General features: G+C 43.0%; 1 protein-coding gene across 4 annotated transcripts; it reads left to right on the top strand.

Annotated features, from left to right (window-relative positions):
* Window positions 1-1,527: 1,527 nt before the first annotated feature.
* On the top strand, window positions 1,528-20,224 carry cnot10 (CCR4-NOT transcription complex, subunit 10). 4 transcript variants are annotated; one of them, XM_078253636.1, is made up of 19 exons: window positions 1,528-1,742; window positions 3,640-3,731; window positions 6,334-6,495; window positions 6,639-6,789; window positions 7,660-7,796; window positions 9,306-9,389; window positions 9,468-9,551; window positions 11,628-11,745; window positions 11,975-12,124; window positions 13,018-13,220; window positions 13,611-13,732; window positions 14,559-14,738; window positions 16,353-16,433; window positions 16,524-16,637; window positions 16,755-16,885; window positions 16,968-17,000; window positions 17,142-17,266; window positions 19,050-19,125; window positions 19,842-20,224. In XM_078253636.1, exons 1-19 carry the CDS (start codon window positions 1,727-1,729, stop codon window positions 20,012-20,014), a joined length of 2,232 nt encoding a protein of 743 aa, XP_078109762.1. In that variant the 5' UTR covers window positions 1,528-1,726; the 3' UTR covers window positions 20,015-20,224. The 4 variants fall into 4 exon arrangements, with proteins under 4 accessions (XP_078109762.1, XP_078109759.1, XP_078109761.1 ...); XM_078253633.1 differs by having other exon boundaries at window positions 17,139-17,266; XM_078253635.1 differs by having other exon boundaries at window positions 7,657-7,796.
* Window positions 20,225-20,247: the final 23 nt, after the last annotated feature.

The raw sequence follows: 20,247 nt of genomic DNA, 5'->3' as shown, positions 1-20,247 counted from the left end.
GAACAGCAAAAACACTTGTGAAGACATCAAATAAAGCATGAATTACTGGTAAAACAACATCAACCCTAAGCCTCATCTCAGCTGAATCTGCTCTCTCCATCCTCACTCTTCCTCTTACTGCCTTCCATTTTTGTGGGAGACAGGTACACTCACCTGCTGCCTTTTACAGTGCTTGATTGATGAGTTGACCATTGTACACATTAAAGGTGTTTTTTTTTCTTTAAAATGAATTGAGGATTGCATTGTCTCTTTGCATATTAAATTGTCAATTGAAAAATGCATATTCAAGATTCAAGATTTTTATTTGCCATTTGTGCATACACCAAACAGTCCAGGCACATAGGGATTCTTGTGCAGGCTCTTTGAGTCAAGTAAAAAAGAGTTAAGGGCAAAGAAAAGCACACAAACTAATATAGAAAAAGATTACACAATGTACGCTCTGCTGTGCCCTGCTACGTCCTGCTATTCCCTGCAGTGCCCTGCTACACCCTGCTATGCCCTGCTATGCCCTGCTACATCCTGCAATGCCATGCTGTGCCCTGCTACACCCTGTAACGCCCTGCAGTGCCCTGCTACACCATGAACTACTACAACTACTATTTCTAGTCACTGTTCCATTATCTTTATTGTGACTGTTATTGCCACTGTTCATCACACCCCCAACCGGCACCTTCAGACACCGCCTACCAAGAGCCTGGGTCTGTCCCAGGTTTCTCCCTAAAAGGGAGTTTTTCCTCGCCACTGTCGCACTAAATGTTTGCTCTTGGTGGGTCTTTGTAAATTATAGTGTGGTCTAGACCTACTCTATCTGTAAAGTGTCTTGAGATAACTTTTATGATTTGACACTATAAATAAATTGAATTGAATTGAATTGAAAATAAAATAAAATAAAATAAAATAAAATAATCTTAGATACTTTACAAAGGACTGCAAAAAAGTATAATAAATGATGAATACTGTAAGTGGAGTGTCAGTACTACTGTAAACTAGGAGCTTGTAAACATACCAAAAAGAAGATAAAAACTGATTGTTAGAGTAGAACTAATAAATATATACAGGTTATAAACACTGTCCTCAGGGTAATGGGTCTGTGACAACTATATATATATATATATATAACAATATTGCATTTGTCATGAGAATAAATATTGCAAATATTGCACAGTGGTATTTCACAGTAGAGTGAAGTAGTGAGGATTATTGCACATTTAATCACAGTGAATTGTTCAGTGTTTTTCTATTTTGTTTTTGCCATCAGTCTGGCTGTAGCAGGAAAAACTGTTATTGAAACGTGTTTAATGTGTTGTGATATTCAAATTGCATTTGAAAATGGAAATTTTGTAAAACCTGATATTGTCAAATGCTAAATGCTTTGCCATTTGAATAAAGAGGTCTAAAAAACTTCCATAATTCACATGATCCAAAAAGCTCTTTTCCAGTTACTGAATAAACCCTGTCTTGTATTTCCTGGCGTGTCCATGACAGCAGGGGGCGGCGTTGCGTTATAACGCGTTGGTTGCACTGACACAGACGACTAGAAGAAGAATCTGTTTAGAGCGGAGCGGACAGATTTCAGCTAACGTTATAGCCATCTTATGTATGCAACCCTGGACATTAAGTATTCACGTACAATTGTAACGTTTCCTCCACCAGTCAACGGAATTTAATCGTATTTAATCTTAACCACAAATAAAGGGTTTCTAACTGTCCTTGAAAAGGCCCAGAAATGGCAGAACATGCAGGTGAGTGTGCCAGCTAATGCTAGCTAGGTAGCTAGGTATTTATGGTCAGTTTGAGCTAGCTGTAACTCATTGAACAGACTTCGCGTTTTATATTAATTTATTATTTACAATTAATAACTGGTAACATACTGTGAAGGGTCATTATATCGTATGCTTTGTATCCTAACCACCAGAGTGAGCCCTCAGAGCAGCAGGTAACGTTAGCCTAGCCGAGATACATGAAGACACGTTCAGGCAACACTTCATTCACAAATGTCGCATTCAAGTGTTCGTAAAACACAACCTTCCTAAATAGCCTCAAGACCCCGAGCGCTAACGTCGAAAGCGTCTTTTGGTACATTCGGCGGAGATATAATTCACCAAGTATTACGAATATTTAGCCTATTCCCACGACTATGCTAACCGTTACAAGCGTTAAATCAGGTGTTAACGTTACTCAAAACATAGCTACTGGTTTCAGAGGGATTACGTCATTCTGAGTTAAAGAGGGTCTTATAGGTGATGCCGAAAATGTCCGATTTTTTAAAATGAGGTTCTCTAATTATCCGCCATCTGTCGTCATGTTCACTCAGTGACCACTTTATTAGCCACACACGTTATTTATTGTCAGCTGCACAACGGACGGCTGTGGCTGGGGTGCTTTGGCTCTCTGATGATCCTGTTGGCTTTCTTCTTGCACCGCTGAGTGTACTACTAGTCCTCTATGAATGGCAGCTCTGAAACAAGTCAGTGCATGCAGTCATTGTTCAGACCAAGACATTGTTCAGACATCAGAATGTGATCTAAATGACTTTGAATGTGCAGTGATTGTTGGTCAAATCTTGATTTTTGACCACAACAGCCTCAAGAGTTCTGTGAAAAACAGAAAACTTACAGTGAACCGCAGTTCAGGCCAGGCGTGACAACAGAGCATCTTTTAACCATCCTTACTACAGGATGTTCCACTCCTGTCAGCTAGGAACAGGAAACTGCTTGGGGCGACAGTGGGTGCAGGCAGGCTCACCTAAACTGGACAATGGAAGATAAACTGTCGCTTGGTCTGACCAATATTTTTGTATAGTGCCACATGCAGATGGTATGGTCTGAATCTGGCGAGAGGTACCACAGTATAGACTGTATGGCAAAATCCCCACCCAACTCTGTCAGTGGAACAAGATGGCAATGTTTAAACGCCAGACCTACATAAGTATTGTTGCTGATGACCAAGTGCATCCCTTCATGGCTACAGTCTACTCATCTTCTAAGGGCTTCTAGCACCATGTGATAAATGAAATCCCACCCTAACCTCAGTCCAATAGAGCACCTTTTGTTTGGGATGTGCTAGAACAGGAGATTTGCAGCATGAATGTGGAGCCAACAAATCTGCAGTAACTGTGTGATGCTATCATGTCAACATGGAGCCGAATCACTAAGGAATGTTTCAGAATCAGAAAAAGGTTAATTGCCACAATAAGTACACTTATGTGGAGTTTGCCTTGGTGAATGGTGCAAACATAAACAAACATATTAAGCATTAATATGAATTAAACAAATATATACATACAAAATGACTGTTTCATGAGAAAAGGAAAAGGAGGCTAGCAGCAACTTGTTGAATCCATGCCACAAAGAAATTGGACTGCTCTGGGTACCCATTATTAGAAAGGTGTACTTAATAAAGTGGCAACTAGTGTAGCTTCAGTCAATACAGGCTGGCAACCCTGCTCATCCCATCATGTTTAGTCTTGGTTGGAGAACAGTGTTTTGTAACTAAACATTTTCTATTTTCAACTTTTTAGGTTCATGTTTAAAGGTGGTTACATTCATAGATGCAGTACAAATAATAGGACATTTAGTACAAGTACATTTAACCAATTTTGTGTAAGTTTGACAGTTTTCTCTCCGTCATTTTGATCAGAACAAAATGAGGCAAAGCATGACAGCTCATCGTCCCCTGGAATGACGGACCAAGAGAAAGAAATGGCAGCCAGAGCATATGAAGCATTTACGGTAAATCTCCTTCTTTCCTAACCTACTCAGAAATCCAAATTTTGGCTGTTCTCTGCAATAACGGCTGGAAACACTATTCTAAGTCAAGGCAAGGCAGCTTTATTTGTATAGCACATTTCAGCAACAGGGCCAATGAAAGTGCTTTACATAAAAACGATTAAAACAATTAAAAACAGATAAAATACGAGAATAAAAGTTACAGTGCAGTGTAAGAAATTAAAGAGCAGTTAAAAATATAAAAGCAGATAAAATATGAGGTTTTATGGTGCTAGTATGGGACATTGTATAAGCCGTTGCTCTATACATGTAATCCACCTGCAATCCTTGCCGTTCCCAGAACGGGCCGGTCCCACCGCTCTTACTTTTTAATTTCTCTTTATATGCTTATATAGAGTTTCAACAGTGCAACTTCAGTATAAGAAATGAACAATAATTTTAAAGAGAGGCAACCTCAAAAAGATTTATAAACCAGAAAAAGTATTCTTTTCAAAAAGAAATCCTTTGAGGCACAGGAAGCCAGTGTAAAGACCAGTCCTTCCAGAAAAATGGGGGAGTTTTTTTTGTGATTGTTGCGGGCAAAAATCCTTTTATGCGGCACGTTTTCTTAAAAAAATGCGTTGGAATATGCGGGATATTTATGCAATTTTATTCAATGAAATGGCTGCTCTTGTGTGAAGTAAACGCAACATTTTTCAACTTTCTGCTATATATAAGATATATGTGACTTTTTTTGCAACGAAAATGCGGGGATTATGAAATCATGCAAGCCTGCATATTTTGCGCGGAAATCGGCAAGTTATGTGGCAAAAGTGCGGCGTATTTGGAAAAAAAATGCAGCCCCCCCCCCCGCATAAATATGCGGACTTTGGCAGATTATGCATTGAATGGCGATCGCATAATCACGTTTTTCTGGAGGGACTGAAAGACTTCAGAACTGGAGTGAGTCTTCTGAGGCTATGTTTAGACTGAAACGATCTGAAGAGAAAATGCAAAAGTTGCATTCTCACTTTTTATTCCGCATTTAGACAAGAGTTTTGGGGGGGGGGGGGAATCTGCGTGCATATTGTGACGCAAAAGTGTGTGAAATTCGATGTAGTATGCACGCCAGGCGGCTAGGTGGCACTGCCCCACAACACCACCAAGGCCGCGCGCCTACGTAGAACCTTCCTTCTACTTCTCTCCTTAGCAGCGCGAAACCAAAACATGTTGACGCGAACAACAAAAGCTTGTCTGGAAAGACGAGGAGGTGGAGTTGCATGTTTGTCTGATGACGACCGGCACAGTCGACCGTGAGAAGCCACAGCACAGCACCCACGGGAGCCCTACCAATATCCTGAGCCTCGCAGCCCTTCAGCCGCTGCTTGAGAGCGAGAGGCAGCGGGCAGAGGAGGCTGAAGCAGACCCTCCTCTGCCCGCTGCCACTCACTCTCTCTCTCTCTCTCTTCATCCGCAACGTTGTAGCCTACTCTGGCTCAAATGAATAGTCTACATATGGTCATCGAACTATAACAACCTTTTCCACATTGTCGAAATCATTTAAATATTGAGCCATTACATTGAAAATCTTTTAGCTAACAGGAGCCGATCATTTCTGTAACAACAGACTACCTGGACGCCCTTTTCTTGTCTCTCTCCACACCGCTGTCTTCAGACTTTTGCGTTTTTTACCCTTTAGACGGTAACGCGACGGTGGAGCGTTTTTAAGATTTCCACTCTGGAGGGTGGTTTCACTTTTTTTGTGTTTTTATGTCGGCGCCGTATAAACGAAAGGCACATCCGATAAAATATTTTTTCGTTTTCACCCGCGAGCGTCATCGTGTAAACGGGGCCTAGTGAGGACTCGAGCAGCAGCGTTCTGAATCAGCTGCAGCTGTCTGATTGATTTAGGGAGACCTGTAAAGACACCGTTACAGTAGTCAAGTCTACTGAAGATAAAAGCACGGACAAGTTTTTCCAAATCCTGCTGAGACATAAGTCCTTTTAGCCTTGATATTATCCATTAGGTGATAGTAGGCTGACTTTGTAATTGTCTTAATGTGGCTGTTGAAATTCAGGTCTGAGTCCATGACTACACCAAGATTTCTGGCTTTGTCTGTTGTTTTTAACATTGTCGTTTGAAGCTGAGTGCTGACTTTTAATCGTTCCTCTTTGCTCCAAAAACCTCCGTTTTTTTCTTCATTTAAATTAAGAAAGTTCTGGCACATCCAGTCGTTAATTTGTTCAGTGCACTTAGTCAGTTGTTGTATTGGACTATAGTCCCCTGGCGAGAAGGTTATGTCAGTTTGTTCATTCTAACGGGAGGGAAACATCTGAAGGAGGAACCGACTTTGACTTATCTTAAAGAAGATGAACCGCTGCATTGGCAGACATATCCCTACATTTCACCTAAACAAGTCCATGCTGTATTCACTGACCTGGGGTCAGTTTCATAAAATCAATTTAAAAGCACTGCAATGTAGCTTGCTAATAGGTACCATGATTTGTGGGCGCACATTATTGGTAAATCATGTCACCAATTGAACACAATTTGTAGATACATTTGCAAGTTAACGGGGCTCTGGCATGACATTGCAAATGAACGTGTCTGTGTGTTTCCTCACAGGCTGGGAAGTACGACGAGTCTCTCAAACACCTTGAAGCCCTGCAGGAGCTCAACAAAGAGGACTACAAGATCGCCCTGAATAAAGCTGTCGTAGAGTTTTACAAAAGCAGTCAAACTACCACAGGGACTCTGAAGCAGACACTAATGGCAATGAAGAACCAGGTAACTGCTGAAAAGTGGGTCATATTTTTTTCATGCTTTCCGTTCATGTGGAATCTGTTTTCAGTGGATGTTGTCGACAAACGGGGGCTTTGCTTCTTCGTGATTTCCGGGATCTCATCAAACATCCCATCTTTATGTTCCAGGTTCACACATCAGCAGAGGACATTGACGGCTTGGATGATGTTGAAAATAGCTTGCTGTACTATAATCAAGCCATCGTCCACTATCATATGCGACAGTACTCTGAAGCAATCGCCATAGGAGAGAGGCTCTACCAGTTTCTGGAACCATTTGGTATGTGGTGGTGCCTTACATGGGTTTACTAAAGTGTACTGCTGATAATTAGATGATCAGCAGTCAGTTGGTCCATTGCTGCTTTGATTGGCTTTTTAAATCATTTATCAAGGACAAATAATAGAAAATAATTAGTGCTCAGTTTCAGCCCTTTCTTGTCACACCCCCAGTGTTATCAGAAAATATTTGAAAATGAATATGTTTATTAACATGAAGGTAAACAATGTTTTAATGTAATATATGACACAGAATATAAGAAAACGGAGTCGTAGATCTGAGGCTTTGACTCATCTGTCTGAGACTTGAATGCTTCAAGATTACAAGCTGAGGAGACTTGACTTGTTGAAATGACGTGTAGTTTTGCCTTTTTGAAGCTCTGCCTAACTGGTATTAATAATAGATACCATTACCATGAATGTACTAGCCAAAAGCCCCATGACTCATAAACAGGTTTCAAGTCTTGAGACTTGCCTTGGTCCTGGCCCAAAAGAACAGCTACATTTCCTGTGCAGGGGTGTCAGCCATGGAGTTGTCTAAATGTGTAAAGTAACAGGGCTTATGGGAAATTTGTGCTTTAGAATGGGGCTTGTATAGGGCTTCACGATATGAGGAAAATATCTAATTGCGATTATGTTGACTGATATTACGATTGCGATATGATTCACGATATTGGAGGGAATGATCGTTTTTGTATCATTACTCATTTTCACCCAAAAATAATATTTAAAAAAATTAAGTGATTTTTGCTAGTATTACCAAAAGTCTTGTCTTAACCACAGTATTCCAGTTAATCTGACAGTGGTGCGTTGATATTCTATATGTGGCCATGTGTTGTTGGCTATGGAGTCATTGTGTTATTTGTCCTAGAAGAGAAGTTTGCTCAGGCGGTGTGCTTCCTGCTGGTGGATCTGTACCTGCTCACCTTCCAGCCGGAGAAGGCCCTCCATCTGCTCGCTGTGCTGGACAAACTCTCTGTACAAGGAAGCAGCAAGAACGGCAAAGGAGAGGTAACCCACCACACCACATTAGTTTCCCACAACCTGCTTATTTCCATATAGTTTATAGTAACGTTTTACTAAGAACCCTGTTGCTGAGATCTGTGGTTGTGGTCCAGCAGAAAGCTTAACCGAAGTGATCAGTGGATCTCACATCTTCAGTTTAACCCATTTATCGGAGCTACTTGATTTAGGCCACGTCCACACGTACCCGTCTTCCCTGGATTCGTTTCAAGAATAGTTGCGTCCAAACGGATCCACTTGTAAATGACTCAACGTGCCACTTCATATTCCAGGCCTATAGGTGGCGCTGTTTCTGCTACAGAAATTCACCAAAACACGGCGAAGAAGAGCATCGTCACTTCCACTTCTCATCATAACATGACTAGCTAGACTAACGTTCTCTTAATACATCCATGGACTATAATAACTTTCACCACTGCTCATTTTATAAAGGCCTCCGCAAGAAAACGTGTCTTTGTTTACATTGTATAATGTGCTGTTGGATTGCTTTTTATTTTGCAATTCTGTCTTCCATCGGACATGAGTGCAGCGTGCTAACTAGCTAACATCGGCAGTCAAACAAACATCAATGATCCAATGTCTTTTTGATAATCTACACGTTTTTCTTGCAGTAGCCTTTCTACAATAAGCCGTGCTAAAAGTTACTATAATCCGTTGAAGGAGTTGATAAGCAGACAGATTAGCTAGCTAGTTGATAAATTGTCTACTTCCACTTTATAAACAGATAACCATAGCAGCTAACGTTAACGTAACATAGCTGCTTTAGCAATTTTTAACGTTAGCTACATAACGTTAGCAATATATCTTGTGTAGAATCCAGGACCGGCAGAGCAGAGACATTTATTTAGACAAGTATTTAGATGAAGTGAGCTTGTTTGACCATGGAGATGGGATATGCTCGCTTAAAGCTTCACCGCAGTCGTGTGTCAGTGGCCGCGGGTAAGAGGTCGAGGGGTGTGGCGATGACATCATCGATACGATAAGTATGCAGCTTCGCCGTCCAAACGAAGCCAAAAGGGAGCCGTTGTCGAATTTTTTCACCCTGGTGCCAGGTTTCAAAAAAGTGCGTTTACTGGATTCGTGTGGAGGACGGGCCCAAACGATGCTAAACGTGCGTTTGCACCAAAAAGCGTCTCCGTGTGGATGGCCCCTAAGATATTTTGAGATTTCTGCCCCTCCCCAGTATAATGGAGGTGAATGGAATTTAGTTTGGAATTTATTTTAAAAAAAAACTCTGTCTTTTGAGAAACCGTGTCCCTGTTTCACTGGATAATAACCCACAGACCTCACTCACGCTACTTCTTACCACAGAAACAACTGATCTGTCTTCAGACTAACTAAACAAACTAAATTTCTGAGCTGTGCCACTTGGAATGGCTACAAATGGGAAGAATTGTATTTAGTTGTGTGTCATTATGAGGTTGGTAACTAAATGAATGAAATCCAGCAGATGTAAAAGCATGCAGTTTACTGTCTGAGTGCTGTGCTTGATTCCAGAGCAACAGTTCAAACAAAGATGCAGCAAACCAGAAGGCAGAGTTCACAGCCATGATTGAGGCGGCCAAATCAAAGATGCACCAGGCAAGATTTTAACATCCACCGTTTCTCTGTTTCAGTCTCCACCCAGTTGACTGTGACTGACTGTTGTTTCCGTTACAGTACAAAGTGAGAGCCTACATCCAGATGAAATCCTCCAAGGCCTGTAAAAGGGAGATCAAATCAGTGATGAACACAGCGGGGAACGTGAGTTGTTTTCTCATATGAACTCTGGACAAAGTCTGCCGAAAAGACAGTTAACCACAGGTTCCCATTAATCTTATGATGGACATGTGTTGTGATATTTAAACAAACGAACCCTCAACGGCGAAATAAAAGCCTCTTATTTACGAGACCGGTCTGAGAGACCTCCAGCTTACCTCGGGGTCTCTGAGCCAGTCATGGCCGAGCGACAAGCTAGCGGCCGGGGCTGTCGCCTGCTGGCTGTCGCCTGCTGGCTGTCGCCTCACTTCATGGAGCTTCTCAACTCCGAAAACTTTGAAGCAAATTGACAATTCTGCATCAATTCTCTCAAGACTGCCTATATTCGAAATCTAAACAGTTAATTTCTCGCCTAAAACGTTGTCAGAAGTGAAATTAGTGATGAATAAGATGGCAAAAATTGTCCCGCTGTTGGTCTGTCTGTACCGGAAACCCGACCCTCGTTGACCTAGGTTCATATGCTGAAAAGGGAACAGCGAAAAGACCGTGCCCTGAAGTAGGAGCTGAAAGAGTTATAGGAACTGTGGTCAGAGGAATTTTATGTTCTAGGAACTGCAAAAATCCCTCCGGTCGGAAAGCGGCTTAGGAGGGGGGTGGCGCCTTGGTTAGGGCATGCAGGAGGCAGGACATTAACCCTTAATCACTTCATCTCTCCAGTAAGGCATTTTCCTTAGCATCTTCGTGTAGATCACCCTTCTTCTTCACCCTCGGGTGTTTGTTTCCTTTCGGTTTTGTCTAATGCTAGAAACAGACATCACACAGACTCGGAAGCTGGCAGGGTAAAGATGGGTTAATGTCCGCTCCAACTGATTCACACATTTGCGTTCAAACACACAGCCCCTCCGGAATGCCTAGATAAAGTTCAGCTGCTGAAGTGTTTAAACAGTGAGGGGGAGGGGTGTAATATATAGGATATGCATAGGATGTCATTAGTCCCTTTCCGACCGGAGGGATTTTTGCAGTTCCTAGAACCCTTTTTTTCTCCTGTTCCGACTGGACCAATTTGGGGATTATTAAGTTCCTCTGACCACAGTTCCTGTAACTCTTTCAGCTCCTACTTCAGGGCACGGTCTTTTCCCTTTCCTGCATAGGAACCCTTAGTGACCTAGCAACGTCTGTTTCTCTGTTAAGTACTCCAGCCTAGTCTTTAAACGCCGCCGTTTGAACTCCGTTATGAGGATCCCGGCAAGGCACAACAGGAACATTCCAATGGCCTCTTCCATGCTGGTTTGTTGTTGTATGTGGCGCTAAAGTCAAGTGACGACGCTATAAAGACCGTTGCCGTGCTTGCGTCACTCCCTTACCCCTCCTACCAGTTCCTATGGTCACTTGGCCAGTGTGAATGCCGAGTGGCAAATAACATGCCAACACAGTCACTGACATCTAAAAGGAATAGGGCCCAACCAATATTGGCTTTTTGAGACGGATACCAATTTTACAGGGGAATGATTCACTGATACAGTGAAGTTTTGAGCTGGAATGAAAATAGACCATTTCTATGTGGATTGTGTACTGATTTAGCACCGATATGACAATGCCAAGATACTCAGAAGGCTGCTTTCCTAATCAATAAAAATTTTTTTATCTAGCAGTATATGTTCTGGAAAAAAGGTTTTCATACCTGAAAACATATACACCAATACCGATAGATGTGGATATGTCTGTGATAGGCCAATCTCAGCCACCCAGTATATCTGTCTAGCTCTACTCAGGATCAACGTTTTATAAACCGCAAAGGATGAGCACAAGGATAGCAAAGTGAAGTGATACTTTGTAAAGCTTTGTTATGCTTGGTCTGTGCCAAAAGTGACGTCAAAGCCTTTTACATGGGCTTTCCTACTGAAAGCGTATGTTGGACATAGCGGAGAGCGAGGCCGTTATCTCCAGTGGAGAGAGCGGCTGCGTCAGCTGCGCCAAAGTTTATTCAGTGTAACTAAACTTTGTCTCGGCATACGCTGACCTCCACATCACTTGTCCATTACAATGCTGCTCGATGTTAGGGCCATGATAATAGTGGAAGGGTGTCTTTCTCTAACCTGTGTTTCCCGTCTCCTCCGTTAGTCTGCACCCTCACTCTTCCTCAAGAGTAATTTTGAGTACCTGAGAGGAAACTACCGGAAAGCAGTGAAGCTACTGAACAGCTCCAACATCGCAGAGCATCCTGGACCCATCAAGACGGGTGACAACTACTGAACTTTTTTTTAAAGATTGATGACTTTCTCTGATAAACCTGGTGTTAAAAAGCCACACAGCTACCTTGGGTTCAGACTGTTCCCTTGTCATTATTGGCTCTACGTTGCTCCCACACGTTGTCTTCATTGGAGATGTAACTGGCTGTAGCGTCCACATTTGATTTCTGTATGCGCTTGTTGATGGATTGTGTATGTTTCCTGCCTTGTTTCATTCAGGTGAATGTGTTCGGTGTATGTTCTGGAACAATCTGGGCTGCATTCACTTTGCAATGGGGAAACATAACCTCGGCATTTTCTACTTCAAGAAGGCGCTGCAAGAGAACGACCACACCTGCGCTCAGCTGGGAGACGGCAGCAGCGGGCAATGTGGGTCACAGCTAACACTGTCTCCTGACTGCAAACACTCATCTTATCAAGCACTCCCCTCCTGTAGGCCGGAGGGCTGCATGTAAAATGTGTGTAGCTTGCTCCTTCACAGAGGATCTGTTAATCCTGGGTCCAACTTCACATCAAAATATCCAAAGAAACCTCTCAATCCACCACTGCAGTATAACCCCCATAACTCTCTGCTTAATATCTCGTTAAGTCCCTGTTTTTCCACAATGTTTCCCACACAAAATATGGCGAAATACGATTAGCGTGTTTCACTGTTTATAGCTGACTTCATCTCATCACAAAGGAACAAGCTACTTTATACAGCAACAAAAACACATTTTCACATGATCACACTTCTCTCTAGTGGTATCGCTCCATGCTGAGCGTTTTGGTTTATCTGTCTCGGAGGAACATGACGTTTTAGCAGCACTCACCGTCAGCATTTTCTCTGAAACGACTGTCTTCCAAATAAATATTCCCCATGAAAACTGGACGGTGAGCTCTGTGGATTATCCAAAATAACGGGGACACTGTTTCTGGGAAAAGATGTTTTTATTTTTGTTCTAAGTCATCTAAGCATTAACTTTTTGTATCAGACGGTGGACAGAAATCTCAAAACCTGGACACAAACCATCCAGACTATGTGCATGGAGAGATGCCACTATAAGAAAGTGACTCTTAAAGCCTACAGGGGTCTTGGTTAAAACCCACAGGACTGTTTTTTGATCAGCCTAGCCATCTATTGTTTTTTTGTTGTAATTTTTTTCGTTCACAACTATTGTGGAAAGTATACCCTTCAATTTGAACTAAGCAAATTGGGAGAATGTTGTTATATGTGGGTCCCCAATGGTAACAAGTCTCTCTGTTGTGTTTTTTTTCTCCAGCTAAGAAATTCACAGGTATCCCCATGTGTGCTCTACTAGCCAACAAGCGCTATGAGCTGCTGTATAACTGTGGTATTCAGCTGCTGCACATCGGCAGGCCTCTGGCAGCCTTTGAGTGTCTGATGGAGGCCGTGCAGGTGTACCACTCCAACCCTAGACTGTGGCTGCGACTGGCAGAGTGCTGCATCTCTGCCAACAAAGGGGTAGGACTTCACTGATAGAGAGCCTCATTTGAGTTTAGCTCTGATTTTGGATTTTCATTTTAGTTGATTTTAAAGATGACTTGTATTTTTTTCTGCATTTTATTTATCAGTGTTGTTAAAGCAGACAACCTTGCACTCCTTAAATTGAATGTTAAAGATTTGTTATGTCCCTTGAATATTATGTAATAACAGTAATGGTTTTGCTTCAGTAATTTATTCAGAAACTACCAACCTATTTCTCTTCAGTGATTTTAATACCAGTTGCAGCAACTGCGATGTTAGTTTGAACATGTATTGACCTTTTAATTCATGGTACCTTCCAGTACAGCTGTACAAAGGTGACTAGAAAACCACATACAGTTACTTCATGGTCTCTGTGTGTGTTTCCAGGGGTCGGAGCAGGAGAGCAAAGGTTTACCTTGTAAAAAAGGAATAGTTCAGTCTATTGTCGGGCAAGGCTACCATCGCAAGATCGTCCTGGCATCCCAGTCTACACAGAACACTATCTACAGGTCAGTGTCCCTGTCCCTCCTCCAGCCCTGATCGCCTCAAGTGAAACTACAGATTTAGACATTTACGTGTCCTGTCCAGTAGGGGTGGGACAAAATATCCATACGGCAATATATCTGTGTCCTCCTTTGTGCGCTACGAGAATCGATACGCTGGCCAAATTTCGATATTTTAATTAATAAAATAAGGCAGAGTTCCCTGCTCTTCAGCGTCGCTACTTTGGTTTTGCACTAAAGCACTAAAATTTGCATTTTTATGTGCTTTTTTTATAAAGTTTTTTATAGTATTTTTTTGAGTTTCCTTATAGCTGTGTAATTTTAATTTACAGACTGAAAAACTTGTGCTGCCGAATTGTGCTGTTTTCTAACAGTTGGACTTGCAGTGAACAAAAAGAGAAGACCTGCACTTAAAGTTTTCACAGGCATTTGTTTTCATAGTTGGACCGATCTCGTGATGGCTCATTATAGGATTGTCTAGCCATATATTGATGAGGTACCTGTGATTTCCCCACCCCTACGGTCCAGCAGTCCATCAGAGGGCAGCAGTGCTGACACTAACAACTGTAAAAAGGGGCTGTTAATCTTGGTTTTCATCTTTTCACTGAAGCTATTTGATGTTTCCACTGAGTGACGTGTTTTTTATGTCTGCACTATTTTATCAAATATACCTTTTTTTGTGTCTTGTACATAGTTAATTTCTCCAGTCAAACTAGATTATATCTACTATACCACTGACTGATATCTAATTAGTAGTCCTCTTGCTCATATCAACCTGATGCTCTTTTTGACGTGTGTGTGTGTGTGTGTGTGTGTGTGTGCGCGCGTGCAGTGAGGGCCAGTCAGCAGCTATCCCAGTAGCCAGCATGGAGTTTGCAGCCATCTGCCTGAGGAACGCTCTGCTCCTCCTGCCTGAACACCAGCAGCAGGACACCAAGACAGAGAACGGCTCCAAGAGCTCCAGCCAGTCAGGAAGCACCGAGAGTGGCAGCGAGAACAGTGATGCCTGCAGGTCAGACACACACACACTCAAGCCTTTGAGTATTGACTCACAAACTAGTCAGCACTCGATCTGGGCGTTGCACACATTCTTCTATTAACAACAGCTGAACAGATTGATTCCTGTTCTTCTCTTCTGAAGTGATTTGATCTGTGTGAGACTCTGAGACTGTCAACAGAAATCATTCAAGTCTTTAGAAAAGCGACAAACAAGAGCCTTTGCATCTTATAAAGCCCTAGGCGTCTTTTCAAAGCCCTCTGATTTCAAGTTTCTGTTGGGATCGAGAGGCTTTTCAGACAGCTGTTTATACTGCTGTTCTCCATGAAATCGTGCACCTGGTTAACTTCGCCTCACCCGCCAGCCTCTAGTCTCCAGCCTCCACCCTACAGCCTCCACCCTACAGCCTCTAGTCTCCAGCCTCCACCCTACAGCCTCTAGTCTCCAGCCTCCACCCTACAGCCTCCAGCCTCCACCCTACAGCCTCTAGTCTCCAGCCTCCACCCTACAGCCTCTAGTCTCCAGCCTACAGCCTCTAGCCTCCACCCTACAGCCTCTAGTCTCCAGCCTCCACCGTACAGCCTCCAGCATCCACCTTCCCACAAGACAGTTCAATTCAGTTCAATTTTATTTTTAGTGTCAAATCACAACAGGAGTTATCTCAGGACACTTTACAGATAGAGTAGGTCTAGACATGAGTTTGTGTACAGTTGACCAGTGTGCAGCAGTCAGCACTGTTGTACTGTTTTTTAACCTTTTCACCCTTTAGAGCATTAAAGAACTCAAACTAAGGCAGAAAATATAAAAACAATGGGAGTCTATGGGATTGTTTTTAAAACGTCATGTAGTATGTGATGTGTTCTGGTAGCATTAAACTGTAGGAGAGCTATCAGATCATGCTTGTCTTATAATATATCCCCTATATGTGCAAAAAAAAGAAGAAAATAATCCATGGATTAATCACCTATGAAAAGAATTGGTAGTTGCAGCCCTATAGCATACGTGGTTTTATTGCTGAGCAAAAATGAAACAATTAGACTCAATTAATGGGCTATTAATTATAGTATAGTATTAATTATACCCTATCACCAGACCAAGCTCAATCTTTTCAGATTGAACATTAGTCTGGGGAGTCTGCTCTGTATTTTCTACTGCACAAGAGGCGTGATCAACGGGCATAGTTCAAATGACTCTGTACACAATTGGATAGTCCTTCAACCAATCAGACCAACGATCCGGGTGACGTAGCAGCGACAGCGGCATCAACAGGTTGCTGCGCTTCGGTGGCCGCCATGTTGAATGTAAACAAGAAGCTGCTTGGTCGCTTCTCTATCGTCATCGTGTTAAACCCGCCAATAGCGCGCCAGGTGGATAAGCCAGTTTGTGATTGGTCCCTGCAAAATTGTAACTGAAGCAGGATAGATAAACGTACAGGTTCCCAGCCTGAAATCAAATCACCGGCAGATCGGGCTGGGTTTACCCAGTCTAGGGCTCAACATAATGATATTGTGATATTTCCTGTGTGTGGCGTCTGATCATCTGTCAACAATTCAGATGACTTATTGCACTGTGCTGGAGGTTTGATGGTGGCTCAACAGAGTGGGCATGTGTTGTGATGATGTGTTGCAGTGGGAAAGGTCCGGAGGCTGATAAGTTCCTGTCTGCAGCTCCATCGTCTCCTCTCAGGAAACAGGAGGTGGAAAATCTCAGGTAATAATCCCACGTCTCCTCCTCTGCCATTAATCAGCAGCATTGAATGAGCTGCACAGATGTCAGTAATGTCAACTGTTTGGTGTGCAGGTGCTCCATCCTGGCCTGCAGTGCCTATGTGGCGTTAGCGCTGGGAGACAACCTGATGGCTCTAAACCACGCTGAGAAACTGCTCCATCAAACCAAGGTGTCAGGATCCCTCAAGTAAGTGCTGGCTCTGTTTCTCCCAGCCAGCTGCTGGCTCGCCTGCTCTGTCTTTGTGCTGCATGTCCTTCCACGCTTTGACTCACTCAGCTGTCCTTCTCTGCTCTGGCTGATCAGGTTCCTGGGTCACCTCTATGCTGCTGAAGCCCTCATCTCATTGGACAGGATCTCTGATGCTATCGCTCACCTCAACCCAGAGAATGTCAGCGACGTGTCAATGGGAGTGCTGACCAGCGAGCAGGACCAAGGTCTGTGGCTTCTACACATAACTGAACAAAACAATTTTTAATGGCAATGTGGCTTAATGTTGGGGTTTGTTTTTGTCAACAGGGTCTGACAAAGGAGACGAGCCTGTCGAGTCCCGTGAGTCCACCTACTTTAAACCTTAATGCTTGATTCCCATCTACAGGATATTTAGACGGGAATAATGGACATTAAAATGACAAAATGCATCCGAGTCAAAACGGAACAAAAAGTAAAACAGTGTGTGTGTGTGTGTAGCAGGGAAGCAGACTCCCCTGTGTTACCCCAGCAGTGTGACATCAGCTCGGGCCATGATGCTCTTCAACCTGGGCAGCGCCTACTGTTTGAGGAGCGAGTACGACAAGGCTCGCAAGTGCCTGCATCAGGTAACCGTGTCGTATATATATTCCTTAGATCCAGCATGTTGAGGTTGGGATAAGCCCTTCTGTGCCGCAGAGCCTCAGCAGCATGGCAGAGCCTTGTGTTGTAGAAGCCGAGCACGCTTTCTGCCACAACTTCCCCCTACTGAGAGCACGGGGGAGGAAAGAACAGTCTGAAGAGGGCAAAACTCCTCCAGCAACACTTGTCGTTTACAGAACAGGTTTATTGTGAGAGCCTTGTGGCCTTCATCAGGGTCAAAAGACAACAGACAGAACATTTCAATAAGGTTGGTATGAGAGGTCAGGGCTGTGCCCAGTAATAGACAGGGGTGACACCATATCTACTTCATAAACAGGAGAAGTGCTTTTAAAGGGTGGGACTCAATCTCTGCCTGAGGTGAAAGGTTCAGGTGTGTGCTGGTGGTCTGAAAACAAAGGCAAGTTAAGCCATATTCACACGGGAGTAGTTTTACACTGCTGACAACACCGCTAGAGCTGGGCATTATATCCATATTGTGATGAGACTAGATATCGTCTTAGATTTTGGATATCGTAATATGGTAAGTGTTGTCTTTTCCTGGTTTTAAAGGCTGCATGACAGTAAAGTGGTGTACTTTTCTGAACTTACCAGACTGTTCTATTATTTACCTTTACCTACTTAGTCATTATATCCACATTACTGATGATTATTTATCTAAAATCTCATTGTGTAAATATTTTGTGAAAGCACCAATAGTCAACACTACAATATCGTTGCTGTATCGATATCGAGGTATTTGGTCAAAAATATCGTGATATTTGATTTTCTCCGTATCGCCCAGCCCTAAACACCGTAAAACCCTGAAACACTCTTAAGATCCAATGCCAACATTGATTTCTCTCCACATGACAACTATGTTATGATCTAGGTTATGGAAGTTGTAAGCTGCAGAATCTTCCAATACAGACATAGTCCCTGTGGCGGATGGCTCTCACACACCAATGAGACATGAGCCCTATTCACACAGGACCAGTATTACCTGGGGACCTGTCGTAATAATTACGGAGGTCGTCTGTGATCTTAATCCCGTGTGGATCTGCATGTCTGGAATTTGTCAAGTAAAAATTCCACCGCAAATGACCTGCCATATTTCACCAAACACAGATCATGTGATACTATCTGTCCTGTGTGAAGCCACTTGAGTCCTTGAAAAGCGCTATACAAATTCAATTTATTGTTATTATTATTAATCTGCATCTCTGATTCGGGGTCGTTTTGGCTGCGTTAGTGATTTATAAATGAGTTTTGACGGAGCCTTGACATCATATGTAGGGGATAATGTCAGTCAATTACAGACTTCACTTATCCTGTGTGAATGCGCCGCACGAAAAACGGACATCGGGGCATGATTTCTAAATCACATGAGGTAACACTGGTACTAGTTTTTGTGGTTTGGCTGCTTATCACCATGGTCAGCAGTGAGATTATGGTTCTTAAGATAAGAACATGCAGACATATTTTTAGATTGAGTGTTTAAATGTGCTTATTCTGCGGCCCTGGGATATGTTCAAGGACTGAACTAAAGTGTGGTTATATTTGTTTTTAATGGTATTCTATATTATATAACTGTGTGAAAACTGCTTTCTCATCCATTGAAAACAAAAGTTCTCTTAAGCATTAAAGTTCATTCTTGATCTCAGGAAAAGTAATGAATTATTTGACTTAAATAATCAGTTTTGTTGAAAACCTTTTACAGTGAAGTGATTAATTCGGCGTTCAACCAGCTGTGATGTGTGTTGTCTTCATCAGGCTGCATCTATGGTGAACACCAAGGAGATTCCACCTGAAGCCATCCTGCTGGGAGTCTACTTGGAGCTACAGAACGGTCAGTCCTCCAACACACACACACACAGACACACAAGTGCGTGTGTGCAAACATGCTGTCTATATTGTAGCAACTATACATTACAACATTGGAGGAAAACGATCCTCCGACTCCCTGATCAACAATCCACACACAGATCCCACAATGTTCTGCCATTATGCCGCCATAGAACCAATCAAAGGCGCCCCAGTGTGTGATTTCAGACGGCGTTCTGGGAGCAAAAGAGTTTTTTTATTTTTCACGTAAAGTGTAATGCAACAGCGTCTAGTATGTGAGCCAATGTGCGTTTGTGTGTGGAGATTGGAGAAGTTGGACTATTGCAATGTTTCTGTAAGTTATTAATTACTTTGCTACTTGGAATGCTGCTTTGTCCCTTTCTGGCTCTCCTGTGGGTCGACTCGCACGTCGTACTGCCTGACATGCAGTTAAAGGGCTGGTTCAGAATTTTGGACATAGGACCTCATTTCCAAGTTAGCCAGTGTGTTATTTATCATTGGAGACCGTTTAACACTTTTCATCCAGTCCTTCCAGTTGCAGAGTTTGCTGGTGCTAGGCTAGCGCAAGTCAACAGTATCTGCTAGCCTGCCACTAAAAACAGTCTTACCCACTGCATAGTACACCCGATTACGATTACAGTTTTATTTCCTTTGTTCAGTATGTGAGTGAGGGGTTAAAAGCAGGAGATAATGGCCTGGATGTGTGTCGTGCGTCCTCAGGAAACACCCAGCTGGCCCTGCAGATCATCAAACGGAACCAGCTGCTGCCCGTGGTGGTCCAGAGGGTTTCCCCAGACTCACGCAAGAAACCCGTCCAGTCTGTCCAGCCCTTCCAGTCTGTCCAGCAGCCCATCCAGCTGCCCTCATCCTTCACACAAGTTCAACGCAAATGAGCCTCAACAGCAACCTCTGACACCCCCCAACTCAACACACACCACACACCCCGAGGAGCCTCTATTTATAAAGCCTCAGCATCAGGAGGCAATGAAATGCAGGTTTGGCTGCTGACTGATGAGGAGAGGAGACTGCAGCAGTATCCGCGGACTGAGACCAGCTGAGGAATCTGTGTTGTCTGAACAATTAAATAAATTTTATTTACTGTATGACATGTGTGGCTCTTGAATAC

The sequence above is a fragment of the Sander vitreus genome, chromosome 6, assembly GCF_031162955.1.
Source record: "Sander vitreus isolate 19-12246 chromosome 6, sanVit1, whole genome shotgun sequence".
Classification (NCBI taxonomy): Eukaryota; Metazoa; Chordata; class Actinopteri; order Perciformes; family Percidae; genus Sander; species Sander vitreus.
This window is presented reverse-complemented; position numbering and strand designations above follow the sequence as displayed.